The sequence below is a fragment of the Prunus avium genome, chromosome 1 (genome assembly GCF_965620075.1).
Source record: "Prunus avium chromosome 1, drPruAviu1.hap1.1, whole genome shotgun sequence".
Taxonomy (NCBI): Eukaryota; Viridiplantae; Streptophyta; class Magnoliopsida; order Rosales; family Rosaceae; genus Prunus; species Prunus avium.
The window spans coordinates 1706215-1731202 of record NC_142284.1 but is presented as its reverse complement, the minus strand read 5'-3'; the positions used below and the strand labels follow the sequence as shown (position 1 = coordinate 1731202).

Genomic DNA, 24988 nt, shown 5'->3' with positions numbered 1-24988 from the left:
ACAAGACTGGCCCTTCATTGAATTCATGAATTCATTTTGGTGAAAACTTCCTTATTCAAATTAATTAGGAAGATTCTCAGATCCACCAGAGATAGAAATCAGTATTCTGGAGAATACTTCAGTAAAATGATAAAACAAAAGCGCCTGCGCATGCATTTCGAAGAAGGTCCTTCATAATTATCGACTTGGAAACTTGAACATTACTCAATCTGAATGCAGTGGAAGCGCACTGAGAATGAATGAGCATGAGAAACCACTTTAAAAAGACGCTCGAATTTCTTTGGCTTTTTTATTTCTTTTTATAAAGTATGTGAAACCGAGCTGTATTTTCTTTTCCTTTTTCAACAACAATAGCGTGAGAATACCAGGTCGGTACCTTCCTTGTCTTCTTCTTTTGCCTTGCTCATTCAGTTTGTGCTGCATATATTCCACGCACACATAAATTTATTTATTTAACGTAAAGTACTATCTTTTACTTGTAAAATGAATAAAATGGTTGGTAAATTCAAGAATGAAAAATAGTTGTCTGGCACACGGGAAAATAGGGAGTGGGGGGAATGAAACCCTCTACCCACCTAAGTTTCATTTTCCCTTCCCATGAGAAACTAAGGTCGGTGTTAAATGCACATTTTTAATGACCATTTTGTCCTCATTAACAATTTAGAATTACAATATAGCATTAAATGCATTCTTTTTTTTATTTTATCTATAATTGAAAAATTAGACAAACTTTGTTTTACATTCCTTCAAAACCAAACATGAAAAACGTAATAAAGTGATTTTTCTTGGTTACTTTCCCAGCATTACCAAACTTGGGAAATAAATCTTCCATTTTCCATTAAATCCTTTTTGCAAACCAAACGGGACCAAAGAGTTTTTGAACACATTAAATACATATACTTATTTTGGAACACATTGAATACAAGATACACGAACAGAATCAAATTCCACCCTCGCTTAAGTTTAGGTTATGCACCGCGTTGAATGGTCAGCTGTGTGATGACGACGAGGGCAGCCAAATGTCTTTGCCGTGTGTGTATCATGTTGAACACGCTCACGTCACCAAACAGTTTCCGCGTAATCTCTTTATCCAAGGAACTACAAATTCGAGTAGCGGCGTCCAAGGTGATCCAAGGCAACAGCAAATTTGCGTAATACTACTAATTGCTATCCCCAGACAATTCTCTTATCAATAGTTCCTTCCTTGGTTTATTGGTCAAAATAGTCTTTTCATCTCTCTGCCTTAAGTTTCAGTACATTCTCTTAAGTTTTTTATTTTCTATTATTAAGCAGCATGGCTACCACATTGCATGCAAAACTGGGGTGCATTGTTTTTGCTGTTCAAAAAAGCACTCTTAGCAAACACCAAAGAAAATGGCATTCTGCTTTTGTAACCATCTACTGCTCTAGAGCCTTCAACCTTTCTTCTGTAACCAAACCCAAATTCACAAACACCAAAATACCTCGCTCTCCCTCTTATGCTATTCTTACTGTCAAGCCAGATACTGAGTTCGAAATTGATCAAACCACCCTCATTGACCTTGTGAAGGAGAAAAGCCTCAACAAGCTCCGGGAGCTGGGAGGGGTTGAAGAAATAGCATCAGCTCTCAAAACTGATGCAGACCATGGAATCCTTGGCAATGGTGATGCTCAAGACATTGCCAAAAGAGTTGAAGCCTTTGGCTCAAACACATACATGAAGCCACCAGCAAAAGGGTTCTTCCATTTTGTGTGGGAAGCCTTCAAAGACCTCACAATTATCATCCTCTTGGGATGTGCTGCGCTCTCTCTTGGTCTTGGGATCAAAGTGCATGGCCTTAAAGAAGGCTGGATCGATGGCGGAAGCATATTTCTCGCAATCATTCTGGTACTTTCTGTGTCAGCTGTAAGTAATTACAGGCAGAACAGGCAGTTTGACAAGTTATCAAAAGTCAGTGACAATGTCCAAATTGAAGCTGTGAGAGGCGGCAGGCGCCAGCAGATTTCGATATTCGATATTGTGGTTGGGGACGTCATTTACTTGAAGATTGGAGATCAAGTTCCAGCTGACGGGTTGTTTCTTGATGGCCATTCATTACAAGTAGATGAATCAAGCATGACAGGGGAAAGTGACCATGTGGGAATAAATCAAACCCAAAATCCATTTTTGTTCTCTGGCACCAAAGTGGCTGATGGCTACGCTCGGATGCTTGTATCCTCCGTGGGCATGAACACAACTTGGGGTGAAATGATGAGCCAAATCAGCCGTGACACGAATGAACAGACGCCTTTACAAGCTCGCCTCAACAAGCTAACCTCATCAATTGGTAAAGTTGGTTTGGTTGTTGCTTTTCTAGTGCTCCTTGTCCTGTTAGTTAGATACTTCACAGGAAATACACAGGATGAGAATGGAAATCAGGAGTATAATGGCAGCAAAACCAAAGTTGATGACATATTAAACGCGGTCGTTGAGATTGTGGCAGCTGCAGTTACAATTGTTGTGGTGGCAATTCCAGAAGGCTTGCCTCTAGCTGTGACTCTGACTCTTGCTTATTCCATGAAGAGAATGATGGTTGATAAAGCAATGGTGAGGAAGCTCTCTGCTTGTGAGACCATGGGCTCCGCTACCGTCATTTGTACTGACAAAACAGGCACTCTCACCATGAATGAAATGAAGGTGACTAAGTTTTGGTTGGGTGAAGAACCTGTGGCAGAGGAAGCTCTTTCATCTATATCTCCATATGTTCTTAATTTGATCCAAGAAGGGGTTGCTCTGAATACAACTGGTAGCGTATACAGGCCTTGTTCGGATGCTGAAATTGAAATCTCAGGCAGTCCTACTGAGAAGGCTATTCTTTCGTGGGCGGTACATGGATCGAAGATGGATATGCAGAAAGTGGTGAAGAGTTGTAGCATTCTTTACGTTGAGGCCTTCAATTCACAGAAGAAACGAAGCGGGGTTTTGATGAAGAGGAAGGCTGACAACAATACAATTCAAGCACATTGGAAAGGAGCTGCTGAGATGATACTAGCAATGTGCACAAGTTACTACAATGCCTCTGGACTTGTTATAGATATGGATGACAATGCAAAAATGAGATTTGAGCAGATTATTCAAGGTATGGCAGCTAGCAGCCTCAGATGCATTGCATTTGCGCATAAAGAAATTCCAGCAGTGGAACAAGTGGATGAACAAGAACACAAAGCTTTACTAAAAGAAGATGGATTGACTCTATTAGGACTTGTTGGTCTTAAAGATCCATGCCGTCCCGGGGTGAAGAAAGCAGTTGGAGACTGTCAATATGCAGGGGTAAATGTCAAAATGATCACAGGTGACAATGTTTTCACTGCAAAAGCCATAGCCACAGAATGTGGGATACTCGAGCCTGATCAGGACATGTTCAGTGGAGCAGTGGTAGAAGGTGTGCAATTTCGCAACTACACGCCTGAAGAGAGAATGTTGAAGGTGGACAAAATCTGTGTAATGGCAAGGTCGTCTCCATTTGACAAGCTTCTAATGGTGCAATGCTTGAAACAGAAAGGCCATGTGGTTGCAGTGACAGGTGACGGCACGAATGATGCACCAGCGTTGAAAGAAGCTGATATAGGACTTTCTATGGGGATTCAAGGCACAGAAGTTGCCAAAGAGAGCTCAGATATTGTGATCATGGACGACAACTTTGCATCAGTGGCCACAGTTTTGATGTGGGGAAGATGTGTTTACAATAACATCCAGAAGTTCATACAATTCCAGCTCACTGTCAATGTTGCAGCTCTTGTGATCAACTTTGTAGCAGCAGTTTCAGCAGGTGAAGTCCCATTAACAGCAGTTCAATTGCTGTGGGTGAATTTGATCATGGACACACTAGGTGCTCTGGCTCTTGCCACTGAGAAGCCCACAAAAGAACTCATGGAGAAGAAACCAGTGGGAAGGACTGAGCCTCTCATCACCAACATCATGTGGAGGAACCTCTTGCCTCAAGCACTGTACCAGATTGCAATCCTCCTGACCCTGCAATTCAGAGGCAAATCAATCTTTGGTGTGGATGACAAGGTAAAGGACACATTGATCTTCAACACTTTTGTGCTGTGCCAGGTGTTCAATGAGTTCAATGCAAGGAAGCTTGAGAAGAAGAATGTGTTCAAGGGAATTCACACCAACAAATTGTTTCTGGGGATCATTGCAGTGACAATTCTGCTTCAGGTGGTGATGGTAGAATTTCTGAAGAAGTTTGCAGATACAGAGAGGTTGGATTGGGGACAATGGGGTGCATGTATTGGAATTGCAGCTGTTTCTTGGCCAATTGGTTGGGTTGTCAAATCTATACCTGTTCCAGAGAAGCCCATTTTCAGCTATCTGAAGATGAAAAAACATAACAACTCCATTTGAAAGTATCTTGAAGGAAGGAAGCCCCCAGGCTGGATGCATAGGGGTTGAATAAGTTTTAATTGCTTTGAATGGGATGGATAATAGTACATACTTTACATTTTTTATTTGATAACTTATTACATTCTTTAATTATTCTGAAATAATATAATTCAAACTTTAGTTGCACAACATACATGTGTAGATGTAAGTATGTGCAACATTGTTTTTGTATGTAAGTAGATTCAGCATATAGTTTATCATGTAATTTAATCTTTAGATTCCCCTATTTTAATACACAACTTTAATAAATTATTTTTACTTCTTGGACTTTTGCTTTTCTTTTTGTTTTCCTTTTAGCCCCAAATTTGAGTTTAAGTATATTTTTATATGAAATATTATCAAATTTATCCGGTGTAGCTCATCAAAAACTTGACATATGGAGTCTCTGGGTACAAATTAATTATAAAACCCAATGTTGTAGTTATCCTTTACCAATAAAATAAAGATTTTAAACAAATAATAATTTGTATCATATCTTGAGGAACGGAGGGAGGACTGCTCAGCCCTACCAAGTCAATGTTGCTACACCCTCTAGCTTGAAGCATTGATTCGTGGACCACAAATGAAGGTAGGCATATGTTTCGTGATGATAGAGCATAGCTTTCATCTTTGCACCTGCATCCAGCATGGCTGCTTTCACTAGTTATCCTCACTTTATTTTGTACTATTTTAAATACATGACATGACCATTTGATTTAGTGGCATTCAGCTTCTACATTTTTGGAGGACGTCCGGAGTTCAAATTTTATGGACGACAGCATCTGAGTTTCGTTTTCACTATAATGTAAGCATAAGGTGGACCCCAGTTGTTTGATGCATTAACGTGCATTTTCCCCCAATCACCATGCATACAGATAAACAGGAGATATTCATTATCAAATGGAAGTTTCCTTCTCCACATAAACACAAATATCCGAAATTCTAATATCAATTATAGCAAGCATCGAAAGCAAGTTCAAGCAATTTCTCAGCAACTTCCAATGGATGTTTTTCTTTAAGTGAATCTTGCTAAAGAATTTCATCCATCACTCAATGAGATAAAATAATCAGGTGGTTCTGTTTTATGACTTTGAAACTATGTACATAATTTTGTCACAACCAAATTGTGAGATATTAGGTAGAAAGGGCAGTAAAATTATTACAGTCTGCAAAAGGTTGTAAATTGTAATGTATCAATTTTCAGAACAGAAGCCAATGACATAAGGAACCAAATGTACCTTCACAGCTATATCAGTATAATATAAGAAACACAACAACCTATATCTGCATTCTCAGTTTTCCATTGTTTCTCCTTGTAACTGCTCTCTCTTTCTGCTCTAGAAATTGACCATGTCTAGCATGTGCAATGCAAAATTGAATTCCATTGACGTTCAACTTGAAGGGGAAAACACACTTAGCATAGCCAGAAAGAGGTGGCATAAGGCTTTTGCTGCAATCTCTTTTTGTAGGGCCATGCTCTCTCTGCTCAAGACGTCAGAAGCTGAGAAAAAAAATACCAAGATTTCATACTCTCCCGTTCACACCACTTCCCATTTTCAGCTGAAGAATGGGTTCAAAATAGATAGCAAATGCCTCACTGAACTCATGAAGGAGAAAAATCTACACCTACTTCGGGAGCTTGAAGGCATCGATGGCATTGCATCTGCTCTTCAAACCGACATTGAGCGTGGTGTCCCTGACGATGGTGACAACATTGCCCTTCGACATAAAGCATTCGGTTCAAACACGTATAAGAAGCCACCTTCGAAAAGCCTTTTCCATTTTATGTGGCAAGCTTCTAAGGATCTTACCATTGTCATCCTTTTAGGCTGCGCTGCACTCTCACTTGGCTTTGGCATTAAGCAGCAAGGACTAAAAGAAGGATGGTATGATGGTGGAAGCATCTTTGTTGCTGTTTTTCTTATTGTTTCTATATCTGCCTCTAGTGACTACAGGCAGAGCAAACAATTCGACAAGCTGTCGAAAGCCAGTGAGGATATCCCGATTGATGTTGTGAGAGGCGGGCGAAGGCAAAAGATTTCGAACTTCGACATAGTAGTTGGAGATGTTGTTCTCTTGAAGATTGGTGATCAAGTTCCTGCTGATGGATTGTTCTTATATGGACATTCGTTGCGCGTAGACGAATCAAGCATGACAGGGGAAAGCGACCATGTGGAAGTCGATTGCAGCCACAATCCATTCTTGTTTTCTGGAACCAAGGTGGTTGATGGCTATGGCCAAATGCTTGTCACTTCAGTTGGCATGAACTCAACATGGGGCCAAATGATGAGCTTGATTAATCATGACACCAGTGATCAACAGACGCCTTTACAAGAACGGCTCAGCAAACTAACCCCATTGATGGCTAAGATTGGTTTGACAGTTGCATTCATGGTCTTTGTGGTCTTATTAGCTCGTTACTTCACCGGAACCACAAAGAAGGAGAACGAAATTGGTAAGTTCGATGGCAGCAGGACAAGGATTGATGATGTGGTGAATGCTGTGCTGGACATAATAGCAATTGCAGTTATTGTTGTTGTGATTGCAATTCCAGAAGGCTTCCCATTGGCTGTCACTCTAACTCTTGCATATTCAATGAAGAAGATGATGGCAGAGAAGGCGTTGGTGAGGAGGCTCTCTGCTTGTGAGACTATGGGCAGTGCCACCACCATTTGTACAGACAAAACCGGCACGCTCACACTCAACCAGATGAAAGTTACAAAGTTTTGTCTTGGCCAAAAATCTGTGGAAGATGGTGCTGCTTTTTCATCAATTCCTCGTTGTCTTCTTGATTTAATCCTAGAAGGAGTGGCTTTTAACACGACGGGCAGTGTTTACAGGCCTACTTCAGCATCCGAATTTGAGTTTACAGGCAGTCCTACTGAAAAAGCCATTCTTTCATGGGCTGCTCTGGAGCTGAACATGGACATGGAGGGATTGACAAAGAAATGTATCATTCAACATGTTGAAGCCTTCAATTCACAGAAGAAAAGAAGCGGGGTTTTGATGAAAAGGAAGGCAGACAATACCACCCATGTGCATTGGAAAGGAGCTGCAGAGATGATATTAGAAATGTGCTCGAGTTACTACGATGCTTCTGGTATTACAAAAGATCTGACTGCTGATGTAAGGATGAAGTTTGAGCAAACTATTCAAGGCATGGCAGCAAGCAGTCTCCGATGCATTGCTTTTGCACACAAACAAGTTCAAGATTACAAGCACAGTGCTGAAAAAATACACGAAAAGCTCGAAGACAGCAGCTTGATCTTATTAGGACTGGTTGGTCTAAAGGACCCATGTAGGCCAGGGGTGAGGGAAGCAGTAGAAGCTTGCCAGTTCGCCGGGGTGCAGGTGAAATTGATCACTGGTGACAATGTTTTCACTGCTAAAGCTATAGCTACTGAGTGTGGGATACTCAGGGCAGACCGGGACATGGTCAGGGAAGCAGTGGTAGAAGGTGTGGAATTTCGGAACTACACACCAGAGCAGAGAATGCAGAAGATTGATGAGATTTGTGTGATGGCAAGGTCTTCACCATTTGATAAACTTCTGATGGTGCAGTGCTTGAAACAGAAAGGCCATGTAGTTGCTGTTACTGGTGATGGCACCAATGATGCCCCGGCACTGAAAGAAGCCGATATAGGACTCTCAATGGGGATTCAGGGCACTGAAGTGGCAAAGGAAAGTTCAGACATTGTCATTCTGGACGACAACTTTGCTACTTTGGTCACTGTTTTGAGGTGGGGAAGGGGTGTTTATGCCAACATCCAGAAATTTGTTCAATTCCAGCTCACAATAAATGTTGCTACTCTTGTGATCAACTTTGTGGCAGCTGCCTCAGCTGGTGAAGTGCCTTTGACAGCAGTCCAGTTGCTGTGGGTGAATCTGATCATGGACACAATGGCTGCTCTGGCTCTTGCCACAGATAAGCCCACCAAAGAGCTCATGGAAAGGCCACCTGTTGGGCGGACAGAGCCCGTGATCACCTGCATCATGTGGAGGAACATTTTATCTCAAGCTTTGTTCCAGATAGCTGTCCTCTTGATTTTGCAGTTCAGGGGCAGATCAATCTTTGGTGTCAATGAGAGGGTAAACAACACCTTGATCTTCAATACTTTTGTCTTCTTGCAAGTCTTCAATGAATTCAACTCAAGGAACATTGAGAAGAATAATGTCTTCAAAGGGAGTCAAAGGAACAAGTTGTTTTGGGTCATCATTGCAATAACCATTGCAGTTCAGGTGGTTATGGTGGAACTTCTGGAGAGGTTTGCAGATACAGAGAGGCTAAGTTGGGGCCAATGGGGGGCATGCATTGGAATTGCAGCCATATCTTGGCCAATCAGTTGGGTTTTCAAGTGCATACCAGTTCCTGCTAAGCCAATATTCAGCTATCCAAAGAGGGATAAGAGAATCACATCATAGTGGTCTTTACCCAATTAACTAGTCTTATGTTTATCATTCAATATATGAATTTTATAATGTAATCTTATGGAGCAAATGGGAGGCTGGTTCTCAAATGACAATGTGGTAGAAAAAAATATCTATGCGATGTCCACCACAAAAACAATTACAGAATGCAGTCCATGCTCTTTCTTTTGGGGAAGTAAAATGCACTAGTTTTACAAGCAATGCTTTAAGCTGATGGATTCAGCATCTTAAGTTATAACCAGTGCAAATCATGGATAAATTTTTGAGAACTAAAGACATTGCAAAATATCTACCTTCTATTATCTATAGAAGACAATCACGCTATGATACAATGCGCCTGCATGCACAAATGCAGTGAAGCAAGATGCAATTAGTGGCGCTAATTACAGTCGAGGCGAGGTCATTTCTCTGCACCAGTGCCTCACATGGTTTTATTAGAATTCTGGACAGAGAATCTTATGAAATCTTTGATCACACAGAGGACACTAATTAGCTATCAAGTTAATCTTGATCACACAGAGGAGACTAATTAGCTATCAAGGTTTCTCTCAAACAGGGCAAGTACATATGCTACACATCAGCTCCATCTAAACTGGAACTGCTTCTGGGACTTTACCGTTGTCCGCAGGAACCAAACTGTCATAGTAGTCAACGAGCACCTTCCAGCCATTAGGGCACATGAATCCTTCAGGAGGGTTCTCTTTGTTCCTTGCAAGTGTTCGCATCTGTAATTTGCAGCTTGTTTTAGATAAAATATATTTATGCACTTAACAAAACGACTCTCAATGTGTGTTTCTTTAAATACTACTTTGCATAGCTGACTCTAAGAGTAAAGAAACATGTTGGGAACAACATTAAAAGAACGCATACCTTGGTGCCCGATATGAAGAGGAAGTCCTGTGACCTTGAGGGATCAAAAAATGCCATTTTACCTTGAGATTTATCATATGCAGCAACCTGCAAGGGAATAAATTAATGATGAAGGAAGATATCAAAGAAAATGCACGAATAGCATTGCAGCCAAATAATATATATACCTTGAAGGGAAGGATGTTAAGACGCTCCAGTCCAGGTGCCATGCTCAATACTTTCTTCCCATGGTCGGCGTCATACAGATCCCTCTTCTCAATTGGATGACCCATCCCTGCAGGGTCCCGACCAACGATGTAAAAGTTAGCCCCTGCATTAATCCTAGCCTTTGCATGCCACTGCACCTCAGTTGGGCCAGCATAGTGCATGGGAGAGGGAAATATGGAAACCACAGTCGTCTCAGGATCAAGAACACCATCCTCAAGAACCTGAAGAATCATTAAATGATATAAAAAAGAATCAGCATTTGGCTAAGGACAGTAAGTTCTATATGATAACAATTGGTGGAGGCAAAACACCAAACGTCGAGAAACTGCATCAGTGAACAACACCTTTCAAGGGCTATTGACAGGAAGATATTTATTTTGTGGGAAGAAATTAATGCACAAACTACATGAAAAAAGATAATTTGTTTCCTGCATCACTGTGCCCGATTTAGTTACCAAATACATACCTTCTCATGTTGTTTCATTCGCCAACTAAGTGGAACATCATCTGCCTTTGTATATCCTCCCAATGGATGAAGCAAGAGAATGGGGTTCTTGTATCCCATCTCAAGAAGCCGACGACGGGTGTCAGTCATCAGCAAAGCATGGCCGTTGTGAACAGGATTTCGCAGCTGAAATGCAAATACAGCATCAGCATTGCGCCTTGTGAATTCTTCACGGAGTTCAGCAGGAGACAATCGGAAGCGATCAAGGCCATCATGGTACTTGATAGGTTCTATAACCTCTAGGTCACCTCCAATCAGCCAGTTTCCAGCATTGGTTATGGCTTGATCAACATAAGGCAAACCAGGGGCAGTTGTTCCCCATGTCCTGGCAATTCGTTCTTCTTTATGGTGCTTATAGATCTCAATACTGTTATGAGGCAACAAATAAAACAAGAAGGCATTAGTAACCATGGCAATTGGAAAGACATAGGATAAGATTTACAAAGAAACATGCCAACGAGATCTAGTCCAGTGGAAAGGGCCTTGACTTAAAGTACAGTGGTCTCAGGTTCAAACCCCAATGGCACCTTGGTAGTGTGTGTGTGTGTGTGAGTGAGAAACCCCCCTCCCCCTTGTAGTTTAGACTATCACTTGTATTCAAAAAGAATATAATACATGAACTAGTGCAAATTTTTTTGTAGACAAGGGGCAAATCCTAGTAGTAACAATTCCAACCCGAAGCAGATAAAATTTAAGTGGTTAGGTAAATAGCGGCAGACAGATAAACCAGAAAATGCGTGAAGACATCAATATAATGAGGTCAGTTTCTTCATTGCAGTCATCCATGACCAAACATCATGGACATTAAATTGAATATTGCCCTTAAGAAAATGACAAGACGTTAAGTGGCATCAAGAGATAAGTTTGCTTATATTAGAAGATGACCATAAAGGACTTAAAAATCCTGTTGATAAAACATCGTTATCCAAATACAAGGCAGAGGAATATTCCACATATGCAGGTATAATGTTTTAACAAATTTGTTAAGGGAAAAGAAAAGTATGAGTATCTATCCAGAAAAACAATCAGATATAACATGAAAAGAATAGTCAATATTATCAAACAAGACTGAGTAAACACCACAATGAAAACATGTCAGTATCTTCCCAAAATAATAAGGCATCAGACGTTACGACAAACTTATATAGGAAGAAAAGTAGAGATAACAAATTGAATTCAAATGTCTTGGTAGTAATAATGCTAAAGTACAACTTAGGGATGTATATCAACATGCATATAAGTACAGAAACAATTACATTATAACATTACTAGCAAACATCAAGAAATCATATACATGACGCCGACATCGAATATTACAGTGTGTTTAAACTAGTTCCAATACATTTATACTAATAAACACCCAGTATGGTATAATTATCTGAGACTTGTTTTCTTATAAAACAAGAAAGTTTCCTTTATAAAATTAAAAAATAAAATATTTTGTATCAATGGGGAAGGAAGGGGGTTCCAAACAAAGCTTCCAATTATTTCACAACTGTTCTTTGAAAATAGTCAAGGGGCTAAACTGATAAATAGTTGGTCATTTCCTATTTTCACTCTCCTCTCTAACTAACAGGAGGAAATTTTTCTCTTTTCAATTTTTTATTTAATAAAAATGTTAAAGATGCTTTTCTTTTTTTTCTTTTTTTTTCAGAGACGAGCACACGCCTGAAGCATGCCAAAGAGTCTACAACCAATAAAATCCACATCATAATCATATAACTCAAAGAATGTCCCAACTATTTTCCCAACCTTTTTTCATATGGGACACAATCAGTATTATTGTGGGACCATATGGACCATTTACAGTAAATTTGGGGAAAAAAGTTTTGGTGGATTGGCGTTAATTAAATTTACATGGACTATTTATAAACTTGAGAAGCAATTTACTTATTAGACCACAAAATAAATATAAAAATTCGCAAGCTTTAGAGAGAAAATAAGAAGAAGGGCATCTTACTCTTTCAAAATAGCGATCAGATTATTGTCCGAGTCGACGAGCGCGACCCTGGTCGACTCGCCGATCAGGCGTTTCTGCGCATCGTCGATGGCCAAAACGATCGGCACCGACATGTTCACTACCGACCCGTCGTCCAGTCGGAGTGAATTGAAATGAAGCGTTTGGAGGAACTCGGATTCTCTCATGAACCCACGGAGAGGGCTGGACCAGCCTTCGCTGATCACATGAACCCATTGAAGGTCGATCCTTGAAAGCTTGATTCTGGGCAAGGACGCGGCCTCCCTCTTCTTCTCGCCCTTCTTCGACTCCTCGACGAAGAGCTCGACCAGCTTCCCGCCATCGGGCTCAATCAACGCGTTTGAAATTCGGAGCCTTTGGCGGGTCCTGGGCTTGGAAGCGAGAGGGATTGAGAGCTTGAGGGCAGGGGAGAAATGGGTATTGAACGTTTTGGGGAAGGAGGGAGAAGGGGATGGGGTTTTGACGAAGAGGGTGGCCATGGACGCCATTGAAGAGGTGAACCAAGGCCTGGGTTTTTTGTTTGGCTCTGGCTGTGCTTCAAACCTCAAAGTAGGAGATTTAATTTAGGGGTTTAATAAGTTTATAATAATGGAGAGTGTTTGTGTGTGTGATTAAAGTTTGGTATATTTTTTGTAAATTAAAAAAATGAATGAATGAAAGTGTAATTTGACAGGTAGGGACAAAAGGAAATCTTATCAAATTCAGAAATGGTGCAATTTGAGTTGGAAAGCATGACAGATTTCATGCTGGGGTCTTAATTTATAGAGAGTTGATTAGGTACTGTTACTAATCTAATCTTGGGGTTAAGCAGGGGATGAACCTAGACACTTTTTTGGGAATTTGCATCTTTTTGTTCGTTTCCTTTTTTTTCTTTTTGTTGTTGTTTTTGCTATTGCTTAGCAGTTTCGGATGGCAACTGGTGAGCATTTTCTTTTTTTTTGGTTACATTGGAGGAAAGAAACCCCACTGGGGTTCGATCCTGGGTGCCATGGGGGGAAGGGGGAATCCACCACCACTGTGGTGGGAACAAATTGGCTTTACACTATCCTTTTATTTTTAATTCAAATTATCCATGCAATTGCAATATATTTGATAAAAATTAGATTAGCAAAAGGAGTTGGTTGAAATAAAAAATTTGGAAAAAAAAAATAGATTGAATTAAAAATATGACTATACTTGACAATTTCTTATATTAAGAGTTAATTACTCAATCACTCTCCAAGTGGGAACAAATTGTAATGTTAAACATCCGTACCCAACCTTTGCATTGTGGCATTTTTGTATATACTAGTACAGTCCCGTTCTCCTGGACTCTTGTGGTCCAAGGAGTTTGTGGTCACTCACCCTTGAATCTAATCTAAAGGTGTAGAAAAAATTAATTTAAAAAACCATATAAATGTTTATATTATTTTAACTTACCCAAAATACGTTTTCTGAAAAGAAAAAAAGAATACACCTCTTGCTTTTTTGTTCTGTCGCTCAAGAAGCTTGTAGCCGCTGCCCTCCTCCTCAGATTCTGCCATCGCAGTGGAGGGAGGTGAGGCTTCAATTACACAACCTACCGTCGTCGATTCCAAAAAGTGTGACCAAGGGTGAGTGACCACGAACTCCTTAGATTATATGAATTTTTAAATCAGTTTTTCTACACCCTTAGATTAGATCCAAGGGTGAGTGACCACGAACTCCTTGGACTACAGGGGTCCAAGAGAACGGGACTGTATACTAGTAACACTATATACTTATTCGCTCAAATTATAATATACAGTGACATCATATTCATACTTTTAAGATATAAATTCCAAAAAAACTATAAAATACAAAAAATACAAAACCCTAATCTTTCTCAAGGTATATTATAACCTGCAAACCTTAACCCATTTACAATTAAATACATCAAATTGTTGTCCTACGAACAATTATTCTTTTCAATTTCATTTTTTAAATATGTCGATTATGATATAAATTAACTTTTTAGGATTCAAATAGACAGAAGTGCCAATCTGAATGCCGCCTATAAATTTTATTTTTTTGTTCCATGGGACGTTGTCGATTGTCTGACATATGGGCTTTGGTAATGCCATGATACTTGTGCCTTCCACGAACTTGCTTATTTTGAATTCAAAGAAAGCGATCCCTCCCTGTCTGCCTATCAAGCTTTGAACATGGCCCGTTTCAAGGCCACATTCATGAAGAAGTGTTCAAGACACATTTTTCTTCCTCTTTCTTTCGTTTTCTTTCTCAATCTTGGATTCAATTATTTTCTATTTCCCATGACCGGCCATCCCATCTGTTAAGCAATACAAGTATTTTTCAATAATGACAACTTTTAACGTAGGTTTTACCCTTAACAAAAGTATTTTCTCATGCGGATCATATTACTAATGAAGGCGAAAACTCATCTATACAAATAGAGTTTGACTTGTATCTGATAGAGTTTGACTTGTATCTGACAGAGATGTGGTTTTCAATATGACCTAAACGGTAATGTTTTACTCTTTATTAAGAGAAAAAGAAAGAGACGTCACACCAATTATCACGGAACAAATGGGATGCAACAATCGTTATTTATCTACAAAATGATTTTAAAAGCTAATTAAGGTGTGTCACCCTCCAATTGACCAGCAAAGGTGTTCATTATCGTCAACTTCACCTTTGTTTTTCTGTCTGATTGGTGGACTATCTGAGTTAATGGATTACGTGATATTTCCCAAAACCATTACTTAATCAAAAGTTCAATTCAATAATACTTTAACACGCAAAAGAACTCAATAGACACTTGTCGGATCAATATCAAGTTATCCCACAGAGTTTTTCAATATAGATATGGATGAATTTGTTAACATTTCAGAGGGATGGATTTTTAACCCACTACTAGTAACATTGATATTATTTTTAATTTAACCACTTATTTTAGTGGATGTGGGGTTTTATACAAAACGTCTCAATGTTATTAGGAGTTTTTTTTTTTTATTTATAAAAATGTTATTAGAAGTTGAGCCATTTATTATATGGGACTTACTATTTTGTTAAATTTCCAATGTGGGACTTTTGATATTCTTCAACATAGCTTATTTTATCATATTTATATATATTTGTAATGTGAAACTTGAATTTTTTGTCTTAGGAACAACAATTCCCTTTTTATAATCCAAGACTTCTTACTACATCCAAAAAATATTTGGGTTAGATTTTCATGTTAGGTTTCAGGTTCTTTTGTTTGATATAAGCTATAGTTTAAATTACTCTAAATTAATTTAGTTTATTGGGAAATGGACTCGAACATAGGTGTAAAGGGACATGCCCAATGCCTAAGCCAATTTCCCTGACCCGCGTATGCTAGGTTTCAGTTATTAAGATCAGTGGCGAAGGTGTGCTTAGGCCTGTAGAGGCCTTGGCCATCCTAAAATTCTAAAATACTATATATATTGAGCTTTGCATTGGACAACTTATGATAATATATATATTAAAATAATGCTTGTGGCCCCCCACAATAAGGAAGAGGGATTTACGTGTCCCTCTCCAACTAAAAGGCTATTTCCTTAACAAAATGGCTAAGTTACTCCTGGATCTCACCAACGTAATTAATAAAATAAAAAAATTAAACAACCAATCAAATCTTTCTTTCACAAGTATATTTAAGAAAATAGGAAATCAAAGATAACATGTTATTCATTTATTTATTTACAAGCTTAACACTGGGAAATGAATCAACCCTAAACCCTAATATATTGCCCCCCTCCCCCCCTTACATAAAATCTTGGCTCCACCACTGATTAAGATGATGAATTACGTCTATAGTTTTTCTCTTCAAATATGACTTCTTAGGGGTGAAGACAAGGGTTTCTTAACATGATTTTGCTTTTAGGTTTAAGTGGGTTTTAGTTTTAAGGGCATTTGAGCTTTTTTAGGTGAGTTTTTGGCTATTTTTGTAATTTTTTATAAAATATGACATTTATGAATGTATGAGAAAATTTTGGCTATTTTTGATAAAAACTCTAGGTTTTCATGGTTTTTTTGTTTATTACAAGCATAGTCTAACTACTCTAAATTTATTTAATTTATGAGAAAATAGACTCGAACTTGGGTGCAAAGGGGCATGCTCACTGCTCTAGACACTTGGCCTAACCCACGTCAGCTAGATTTCAGTTATTAAGATAATCAATTATGCCTACAATTTTTCTCTTCAAATTTGACCCAAGATTTGTGACATATCTAATAAGTTGGCTCATATATAGAAGAAAAAGTTGAAGTATGTTAAGCAAAAAGGCCGTTTGGGCCTTTCCCAGTTACTCTCTCTTTCTTTCTCTCTTCCGAAAGCCATCCAACTCGTAAACCCCACTCCTTTCAAAAATGTCAACCATAAATAAAACCTTCCCAAAAATGCTTAAACAGGATTCTTTTTTGTGCTTGAAAGAGTGGCTTCCATATTAAAACTGTTTTAAAAGTCCAAGATTGTCCACTTTCAGGTCATAGCCGAGAGAGAGAGAGAGAGAGAGATGAGGTTGGATTAAGAAAAAAAGTAGCAGCCCAAGTTCTGAAGACAGTGAGCCCATTAATAAATTAAACCCAATGAATCAATCCCTTTAGCATCAACAGCAGCCCAGTATTCATCTAAACTGGACCTTCTGTCAAAAAAGAGGTAGATAAACATGGGAATCATTGGAGTTTGGTTGTACCATAAAGTTACTTATTAAAACTAACATGCATTACATGCTTAAGTTAAGTTTGTAGCATTTGAATGGAAACTTGTACAATTTAGGAATCTTTAGTATTCGAGCAATTTGTCAAGGACAAGACTTCAATAAATAGGATGAAATTATGATAGGCATTCGTTTACTTTTATTGGTCAGCTCGGGAATTATGTGACCCATAGCTTAGTACGTTTTGCTTTATTATAAAGACAGAAAGTGAGGAGTGCGTGTAGTATGAGGTTCCTCATGATACTTGATAGCATACATGATGCCTTAATTGATGATGCTTTGTAATGTGCTCCATACTTGAGTTTACTTTTGGTTGGCAATTTAGATGTAATCATGTTTGAACTTAAACCGGATAAATATGTGACTTTAGATACTTTCCTTATTATAAAAGGTATATATCTTTAATCAGCCATAAAAAGCTGCATAATTAGAGTTATTAATTGCTTAAATTCATGGTTTGGATTGAACGCAAAGGGACAAAAAATTGAGTACATTTAACACTCCAAAAAGCAAACTACGAAAGGATTATGCTTGGCAATGGCAGGCACATATATATATATCACATTATAAATACCAGTCAAACAAAGCCAAAAGGATAATGTTTGGTCATACTCTCTCTCTCTCTCTCTCTCTCTCTCTCTCTCACTATATATATGTGCTCTGTTGGTCCCAACAACCAAAACCTTTTGTCATCTCCAAGAAAAAAGAAAAAAAAATAAAAAAAATAAAAAAAATAAAAAAAATAAAAAAAATAAAAAAAAGAAAAAAAGAAAAAAAAAGAAGAAAAGCAAAAAAGCCTTTTGGAGTTTCATGCACTTTTGACGAAAATGATGTTACAATCTTTTCTTTTCTTTTGGTTCCTCCATGATTGAGGTTTAAGCAAGCCAAAGGCATATTCAGAAAACCCTACTTCCATTCCAACTTCAAAAGAATATTCATAATTTCGCTTTCAATTTGATTATGCACCTTATTCAATCACAAAATTAGGGTCGGCTTGGCCTGCTCAGAAGCCCATCGCACTGTGCGGATGGGCCCCAACTCAGATATTCATGGGCCCCCTGGACTTTCAACGCTTTGTGGGGTTCAATAAGACACCTAAAAGACAAGCTTCAATTTTTTTTATTTTAATTAACTTGTCGGGCTTTTTTTTGTGTGACGAAATTGCCCTTAGTGCTGTTTTTTAAATTTTGACAGAGAACTGATAAAAGTGTAGGGGTATAGTATAGGGCTGGGTCCTGGGTGGGTGATGATGATTAAAGGGTATGTGAAAGTACTTTTGTGTATGTGTGGTTTTTTTTTGAGTTCTGACAGTTTTGCTTTTGGGTCGATGATGAAAGTTTATGTGCCTTTTAATGCCGACATGTGTGTTATTGTTCAAAGCATGGAAAAGGTGAAGTGAACAGACGAGAGTGCCATTGCCGTTGCCATTGAGATGAAAAGTGACAAAAATTCTCGAGGCTTAATGTCTAGTAAATTTTTGATAAGAAAACAGCATCCAGCCCACATGGCAGGTAATTCAAGAAATTAAAAATAAAAAAATTCATTTCTATCTCTTTGCACAATGTCTCACTATGTTATTATATTTTATATATTTTATATATATATAGGGATAAACTTAAAGGATTCTTTCTTTAGTCCCCTTTTTATCTTTTGGTATGATTCTTCATTTTTCATGTGGTAGTACCATTGGCATGATTACAATGGTCTAACAAATCAGGCGGGTCTTTGGGAATTATGTGAATGGATTCTGATATGTATTCTCACTGGGCCTACTTAAATTCTTTAGTTTGATTCTTTGAACACACATTTGCTAATTGTTATAATCTTTTGCTTGATTTGCCAATGTGGACCAAGGCACACCCCAATGAAGAGCTTTTAGGTTGGAGCTCAATTGCCTTGAGGGTTAACCACAATGCCACATTATGAATCAACTGCATATTATAGTGCCTAGTGGCCACCACCACATTATGAGCTTTTAGGTTTTTCTTTTGGGTCAAATTATGAGTTTTTCTTTATTTATATAAAAGCGATATAATCTAATTTACAAAAAGAGGAATTCGAACTTAAATTTAAGAGGATAAGATTATTATCCTGATCAACTGGTTTAACCCACATCTATAATTATGAGTTGAGCTCATTTGTTTTTTTTTGGTTCGGATTGAAAGCTCAGTTGTTCTGCTTTCAACAATTTTATCATCAACCCAACAGTATTGGACAATTTTGACTGGAGCCCACATGCCTTTCTAGGAATGTGCAGTTGTAGTGGACGTCTGCATAGCACTGATTGAGATTTTGCAAAATTGGTGACCTTAGCCCTTAGGTTAATGTGGCCATGGCATAGCACTTTTTTCACCAAGGAGGGGCAAAGCTTTGTGTGACAGCTGCAGTTTTTGTAGCTGTTTTAAGGGAAATCTGACAGTACCAATTGGCAAAGATTTTTCCACCTCGGCAATGGCAGCATTCTTACCATTTCCATATAACTCTAGCTTCTCTTTAAAATGCACAAAAAAAGTTACTGATAATATTTCATATCTATTATTTGATGTGGTTTTAAAGATGAAATCTTAAAGCAAAAGCCAAAAGCCAAAAGCCAGCCTTGCCCTTCATATGGTTCCTTTTTCACAGCCCTCTGGTTCAGTGGCTCTGGTCCTAGTACTGCCTATTCCAAGATGTAATCTACTCAACAAAATATTGTACACAGTACAGTCTTGCATGTCTGCTAGCTCATAACTCTCTTTGTTTTTTTTTTGGGTCAATATCTGTAGCTCTGGACTCACAGCATTTTTCACTGTATAGCAGAGGATAAAGCCGTTTATTTTGAACAATGTTTGCCTTCTTGTAAACACACATATGCATATCATGTTCTTCTTTCTCTTTTCTTAATTAAGCCACTCCAGCTAATTTCTTAAAACTAAGCTGAAGTTTTCCTCATGCATTGCATGCTCTTAATCATCGCATTCACAAAATTGATCCAACAATGGTTTAATTCTCAAGATTTCTTCTTGGAACAAGTGAAATCACATGACTAAGCCGTTTCTTTTAATTCTCAAGTATGTGTTTCTATTCGAACAATAATATTCATGTCAAATAGTCTATGGTATGTAATATTGTTAGACCGTGAATTGAAGATCAAATAAGTTCTCAAATGTATATATAGATAGATAATTTTACAACATATCACGTAGCGAGTAAGAAAACATTACTTGGTGAAGGCCACATATATCTAACTTATCCCTTCGATGAGCATTATTAACTAAAATCCGAAACAGACACAACAGAGAACACAGAGCTTATATAAAGAAGTGCTTATGATCCCAGAGCCTCAAGACCTGCGTTTAAATGATAGTTTATACTGAATTGAATTGACCCAAAAGGAACAGAAAACTGTATCTAAATAATAAATAGTAATGAATTATGATGCAGAAAAATAACATATACAAGGAATGCAATTTAAATAAATATAGCATGCAGAGCACGAGCACCTGTGGAGCAAAATGCACGCTTGTGTTTTCCTTTTCTTCTGTGAATTGCACGCTTGCGTTGACGGACGCAAAAAAATACCCCACAAGGAATTGGCTCGACCTCAATAAATATTTTATAATTGTAGAAAAATAATTTAACCACCATAACTTTAAATTTGTGTGAGAATAAGAATTTGAAAAGAAAAAAAAAGAATCACATAAGAAAATCTTAACAGAATCGAAAACTATAAATGGTGGTGGTGGTGCTGCTGGGCATATGTCACTGTTATGGTAGCTTCCTTCCTTTTTTAATGTCAGAAGAGTCGTCTTTATATAATTCCTTTAACCATGCCTAGTAAATTTTGAACCATCTCCCTCCCAACATTCCCAATAAATAATCCTCTGACTAAAGAATGGCCTGTATGCAAGTCTACAATAAAAGAACACAGAATTTCCCTTTTGAAGTCTTATTGGATCTGAAATGAACTCTGAAGCTAGGCTCTCAAGCTCCACCACCAATTCACTAAAAAAAAAACATTAACATATATTAATGTTTCACATATTAGATTTAGAGCAGAGAAATCACATATAACTCATACCCTCAACCAAATTCAAATGAGAAGAAAAAGAGATTAAGTATTCTGTCATCATCAGGCCCCAAAAAAGAAAAGTATTTTGTCATGATATCACATTCACACAGGAGCACTGAAGGTGATGATGGAACAGTGCAAACTGTGCTCCTCCTCCTGAATCCTGATGCAGGTTAAAGTAAAGTATATACAAGGCAATTGGAGAGGTGGGTCTAGAACTAGATAGACTGATCCATTAATTACATAAATTACCCTTTCATATTCAATCTTTCATATAGTTGGAAAGAAACACAAATGTCCCCAACAAAGCAAAGCACCCAACAATTTTGAGATAGGTGGAGAAAATTATAGGCAGCAGCAATAGAGCAGTGCAAAACATTGGAATGTGTTGTGTGTATGTATATATATATATATATACATTAATTTTGTACAATATTTTTCATATGTTGTGGAGATTGTGCCCCACCACACGCACTCTCCTCCCACTCAATTGGCCCAAACATTTTACTCGGGAAACACCCCTCTCTTACACATCCCCACCACCACACCCACCACCTCCTCTCTCTCTCTCTCTCTCTCTCTCTTCTTCTATTCTTTCTCAAATATCCCTCTTTCTTGTCCGCAAACACAAAACGCATTGTGATTTGTGAACAGTGATGTTGAAATGCGAATATTCAATATTCAATATTCCCTTCCGTCCTCCACCTATCAATTTCCTCTTCTTCTTTTTGTTATATACATATATATATATATATATTTGGTGACAAAAACAAATTTGGTGACCCCAAAAGAAAACAAAGCTTGCCCATCTATCATAAGTATGCTTTGTCCCTATAATCTAGTATATCTTTTTACCATGGAAATGGGAAAAAAAAATCCAAAACCCCTATGCCAAAACAAAACCAGCCCATGCTCCTACGAACCCACAGCCACAAAACCCATCTCTCAATTTACTTATTTTTTTTGTTTTCTTTTGTGCATGGGAGGAGCAATGATTTGGTGCATTCATTGTATTGTGGAGTTTTGTGAGTATGCCAGTAAAACTTATCCATGGAGAGGGGGGAGCGGATGGTAATGACTCCATGGATTATTGTACTACTCACATCACGAGATCTTCTGATGAGACTGAAAGTCCAAGGCAAGTGGTCCTCCGCCCTATCCCAAGCTAGGGTTTTTTTGCTTTGGTACATACATGCATACAAGTCAAATGCATGGCGTGCAAGCTTACAACAGTTGTATATTGGAAAAGGGAAGAGCTTAAATAGTTTTTGTTTCAAAATTTACTAATGAGAGGGTACAAGGAGGAGGATTGAGTATGAAGATATATTTTCTTCTTATTATAAGCATTACTTGTGAGAAGAGTAATCATTCGTATATATGCATGGATTGTGATATGTACCAACACGACATGACGTGACAAAACACAAATATAACACTGGCATTGAATTAGTTGCTTAACACGAACAATACTGCCTTTTTAAAAGAGCGACATAACACGATACACATAATTTGTTAAAACCTGATTTAAATTGAGTATTTACAAAGAATAATGAAGTGACAGAATTAAGGTATGTGGATTTACCATGAATCGTAGTTTAAGGTCAGATTTTGAAGGGATATCTATGAAAGAGATGGCATACACTCGATGGTAGTTGACTGTTCTAACCGACCGTTGATCTTTTTTTATGATGTTGAACCGTCAAAGGAGTAATGATAATCAAGTGCACCAATCACAACCGTCCAAAATGTAATGAGTGAGTATTCATCAAAGCTTATTTGATTTCCCACCATCTTTGCGACTGTGATGTACCGGGGGTGGGACCCAATTCTCCTCCGAGTCCAGGATGTCATCATAGACAATCACTGCTCGTGTATGTTTTGTCCTTTTCTGTTGCCCCACAAATCCAACCACACCATATCCATAACGTACTTGGTCATTGGACAACCCATCATACCACTGACCCTGGTGCACTTCGTAGTGATGATGATTGAAAGTTTGGCCATTTTTTGATCAAAAAATACCATTGACATTTTTTGGACTGGAAAAGATCTTTGTGGCCTTTACACTTACACATTCAAATTCATATTTTTTTATTATTTTAAAAAAAATACATTTTCTATTGAAATGAGCGATAATATACTAAACTCACACACACTACACATTCATATTTATGAAACCGAATCTTTGGTTCTTAAGTTCACTTGCTTATATGTCAAATAACTTTTGGTGGTTATTGAATTCCATTTAAGTACAAAATTTCCCTACTTAGAGTTTTATTTTTTTTAATTCAAAATAATTTTTTTTTCTTTGTACAAGCGATAGTATAAATTACTGTAAATTAATCTAATCTATGTACGGAGAGGGGGGACTCCAAAAAAAAAAAGATTTACAACTTAAAGCAAGGCACGACAAACCAAAATAACCAAAAGTACAGGCATTAAAATCCGATAAGGGAAGACAATTCTCCTATAATTGAGAATTAATAAGGGGAATGATCCAAAGTAGCTACATCATGAACTAAGAAGTTGGCTTCATGATAGATGTATTTAAGTACGATGTCTACAGAAAAATTGGCGAGCTCCAAGAAGTTTCCTTTTCATCGAGGACTCGTTTGATATAGGAGTTCTTATGGAATTGTCCGAGAGATATGATATCTCTGAAGGAGGAAATGGATTCTCTAAGAACCTTCATCTCGTATTAAACATAATCAATGACTAATTTAAGGTAGTCTCCTTCCACTATAGCTTTCTTCACTTTCTACCCAGTTCATAAGCAAGAGCATCATTTAGAGCTTGGCATTCTGCTATAACAACACTAGTGTTGCCTATTCTTCTTTATATTACCATTTGGAAGCACGTTAATTTCCATCATAACCATGCATTGTAGCTATATTGTGCTAGAAAGAACCATCGAAATTAACTTTGATCCAGTCTACCTATGTGGTTTTTTTTTTTTTTTTTTGGTCTGAATCACAAGGTGATCCTGGATGGGCCCCAACTATGGGTGGCACCTTTAAGCCTTAACAACAACCCAGACTAATCCCCGCTCACACCGGGTCGCCCCGTAAGGGGTAAAATGTTGGCTGAAGTGGTGACTCCATACGAGAGCAGGGATCGAACTCCTGACCTCTCTTAAGGAATGAGAGTGCCGAACCACTCACATCAACCACCTTGGTTCTCCCTATGTGGTTTTCAATAGTTCATAACCATATTATTCCTCATTTTCTTTTGAAAATTAATTTAAAAGAAGCTGCTCCTTAGAGATATTTGAGATTTGATAGAAAAGGTTATTCATTTCCAATTTTGATACTTGAACTTGAGCTCGTGTGCCAATTTAGAACCTAAACCATAATTTGTCCAAACTTAGTACTCATCTTAGTTTTAGGGTGCTTATTTTTCCACTCCCCTTTTGTCCACTTACACTCATTTTTGTTTTTAAATACTTTTTACTATAACATACAATGGAGTGTAAGTGAACAAAAGATGAGTGGGAACATAAAATTTCCAACAAAGGGAGTGTAAGTGGACAAAAGAGGAGGGGGAAAATCAGCTCCCTAATTTTATTGTCCAATACGTACCAAATTACACTTCTTAAGAATGGTTAACAGCTTAGGATCAAATTTAATCATTCAAGCACACTAGTTACTAAACTCTCTCATTTAATAAAAGGAAAAAACCTAAGAGAGAATACCCCTGTCCGCCACCCCTTTTGGAGGGTGACAACCATACTTTTTGTATCATGTTGCTCTCTTTTTCCTTTCCTCTCCACCTGCTCCCCTTCCCATCCTCTTTGTTTCCCCCTCCTGCATCATCTCCCTCTCTATTTCGTTAGCACGTTTATGGCGCAATTTTATAACAGATC

General features: G+C 38.0%; 1 protein-coding gene and 2 pseudogenes across 1 annotated transcript; 2 read left to right on the top strand and 1 right to left on the bottom strand.

Annotated features, from left to right (window-relative positions):
* Nucleotides 1–1122: 1122 nt before the first annotated feature.
* LOC110760973 (putative calcium-transporting ATPase 13, plasma membrane-type pseudogene) lies at nucleotides 1123–4675 on the top strand (annotated as a pseudogene).
* Nucleotides 4676–5684: 1009 nt separating this feature from the next.
* On the top strand, nucleotides 5685–8910 carry LOC110760974 (putative calcium-transporting ATPase 13, plasma membrane-type pseudogene; annotated as a pseudogene).
* Nucleotides 8911–9093: 183 nt separating this feature from the next.
* Nucleotides 9094–13115, bottom strand: APS1 (ATP sulfurylase 1). Its single transcript, XM_021963343.2, has 5 exons — nucleotides 12358–13115; nucleotides 10359–10764; nucleotides 9853–10113; nucleotides 9686–9772; nucleotides 9094–9540 (listed from the first exon to the last, which is right to left on the bottom strand). Exons 1-5 carry the CDS (start codon nucleotides 12861–12863, stop codon nucleotides 9403–9405), a joined length of 1398 nt encoding a protein of 465 aa, XP_021819035.1. The 5' UTR covers nucleotides 12864–13115; the 3' UTR covers nucleotides 9094–9402.
* Nucleotides 13116–24988: the final 11873 nt, after the last annotated feature.

Bases quoted from the DNA above. Each gene is read 5' to 3' on its own strand.
- APS1 (XM_021963343.2), bottom strand. From the start codon at position 12,863: ATGGCGTCCATGGCCACCCTCTTCGTCAAAACCCCATCCCCTTCTCCC. The intron at 10,765-12,357 runs GTAAGATGCCCT...GCCTCATAACAG, and splicing joins CTGATCGCTATTTTGAAAGA to TATTGAGATCTATAAGCACC. The intron at 9,541-9,685 runs GTATGCGTTCTT...TGCAAATTACAG, and splicing joins TCTTCATATCGGGCACCAAG to ATGCGAACACTTGCAAGGAA.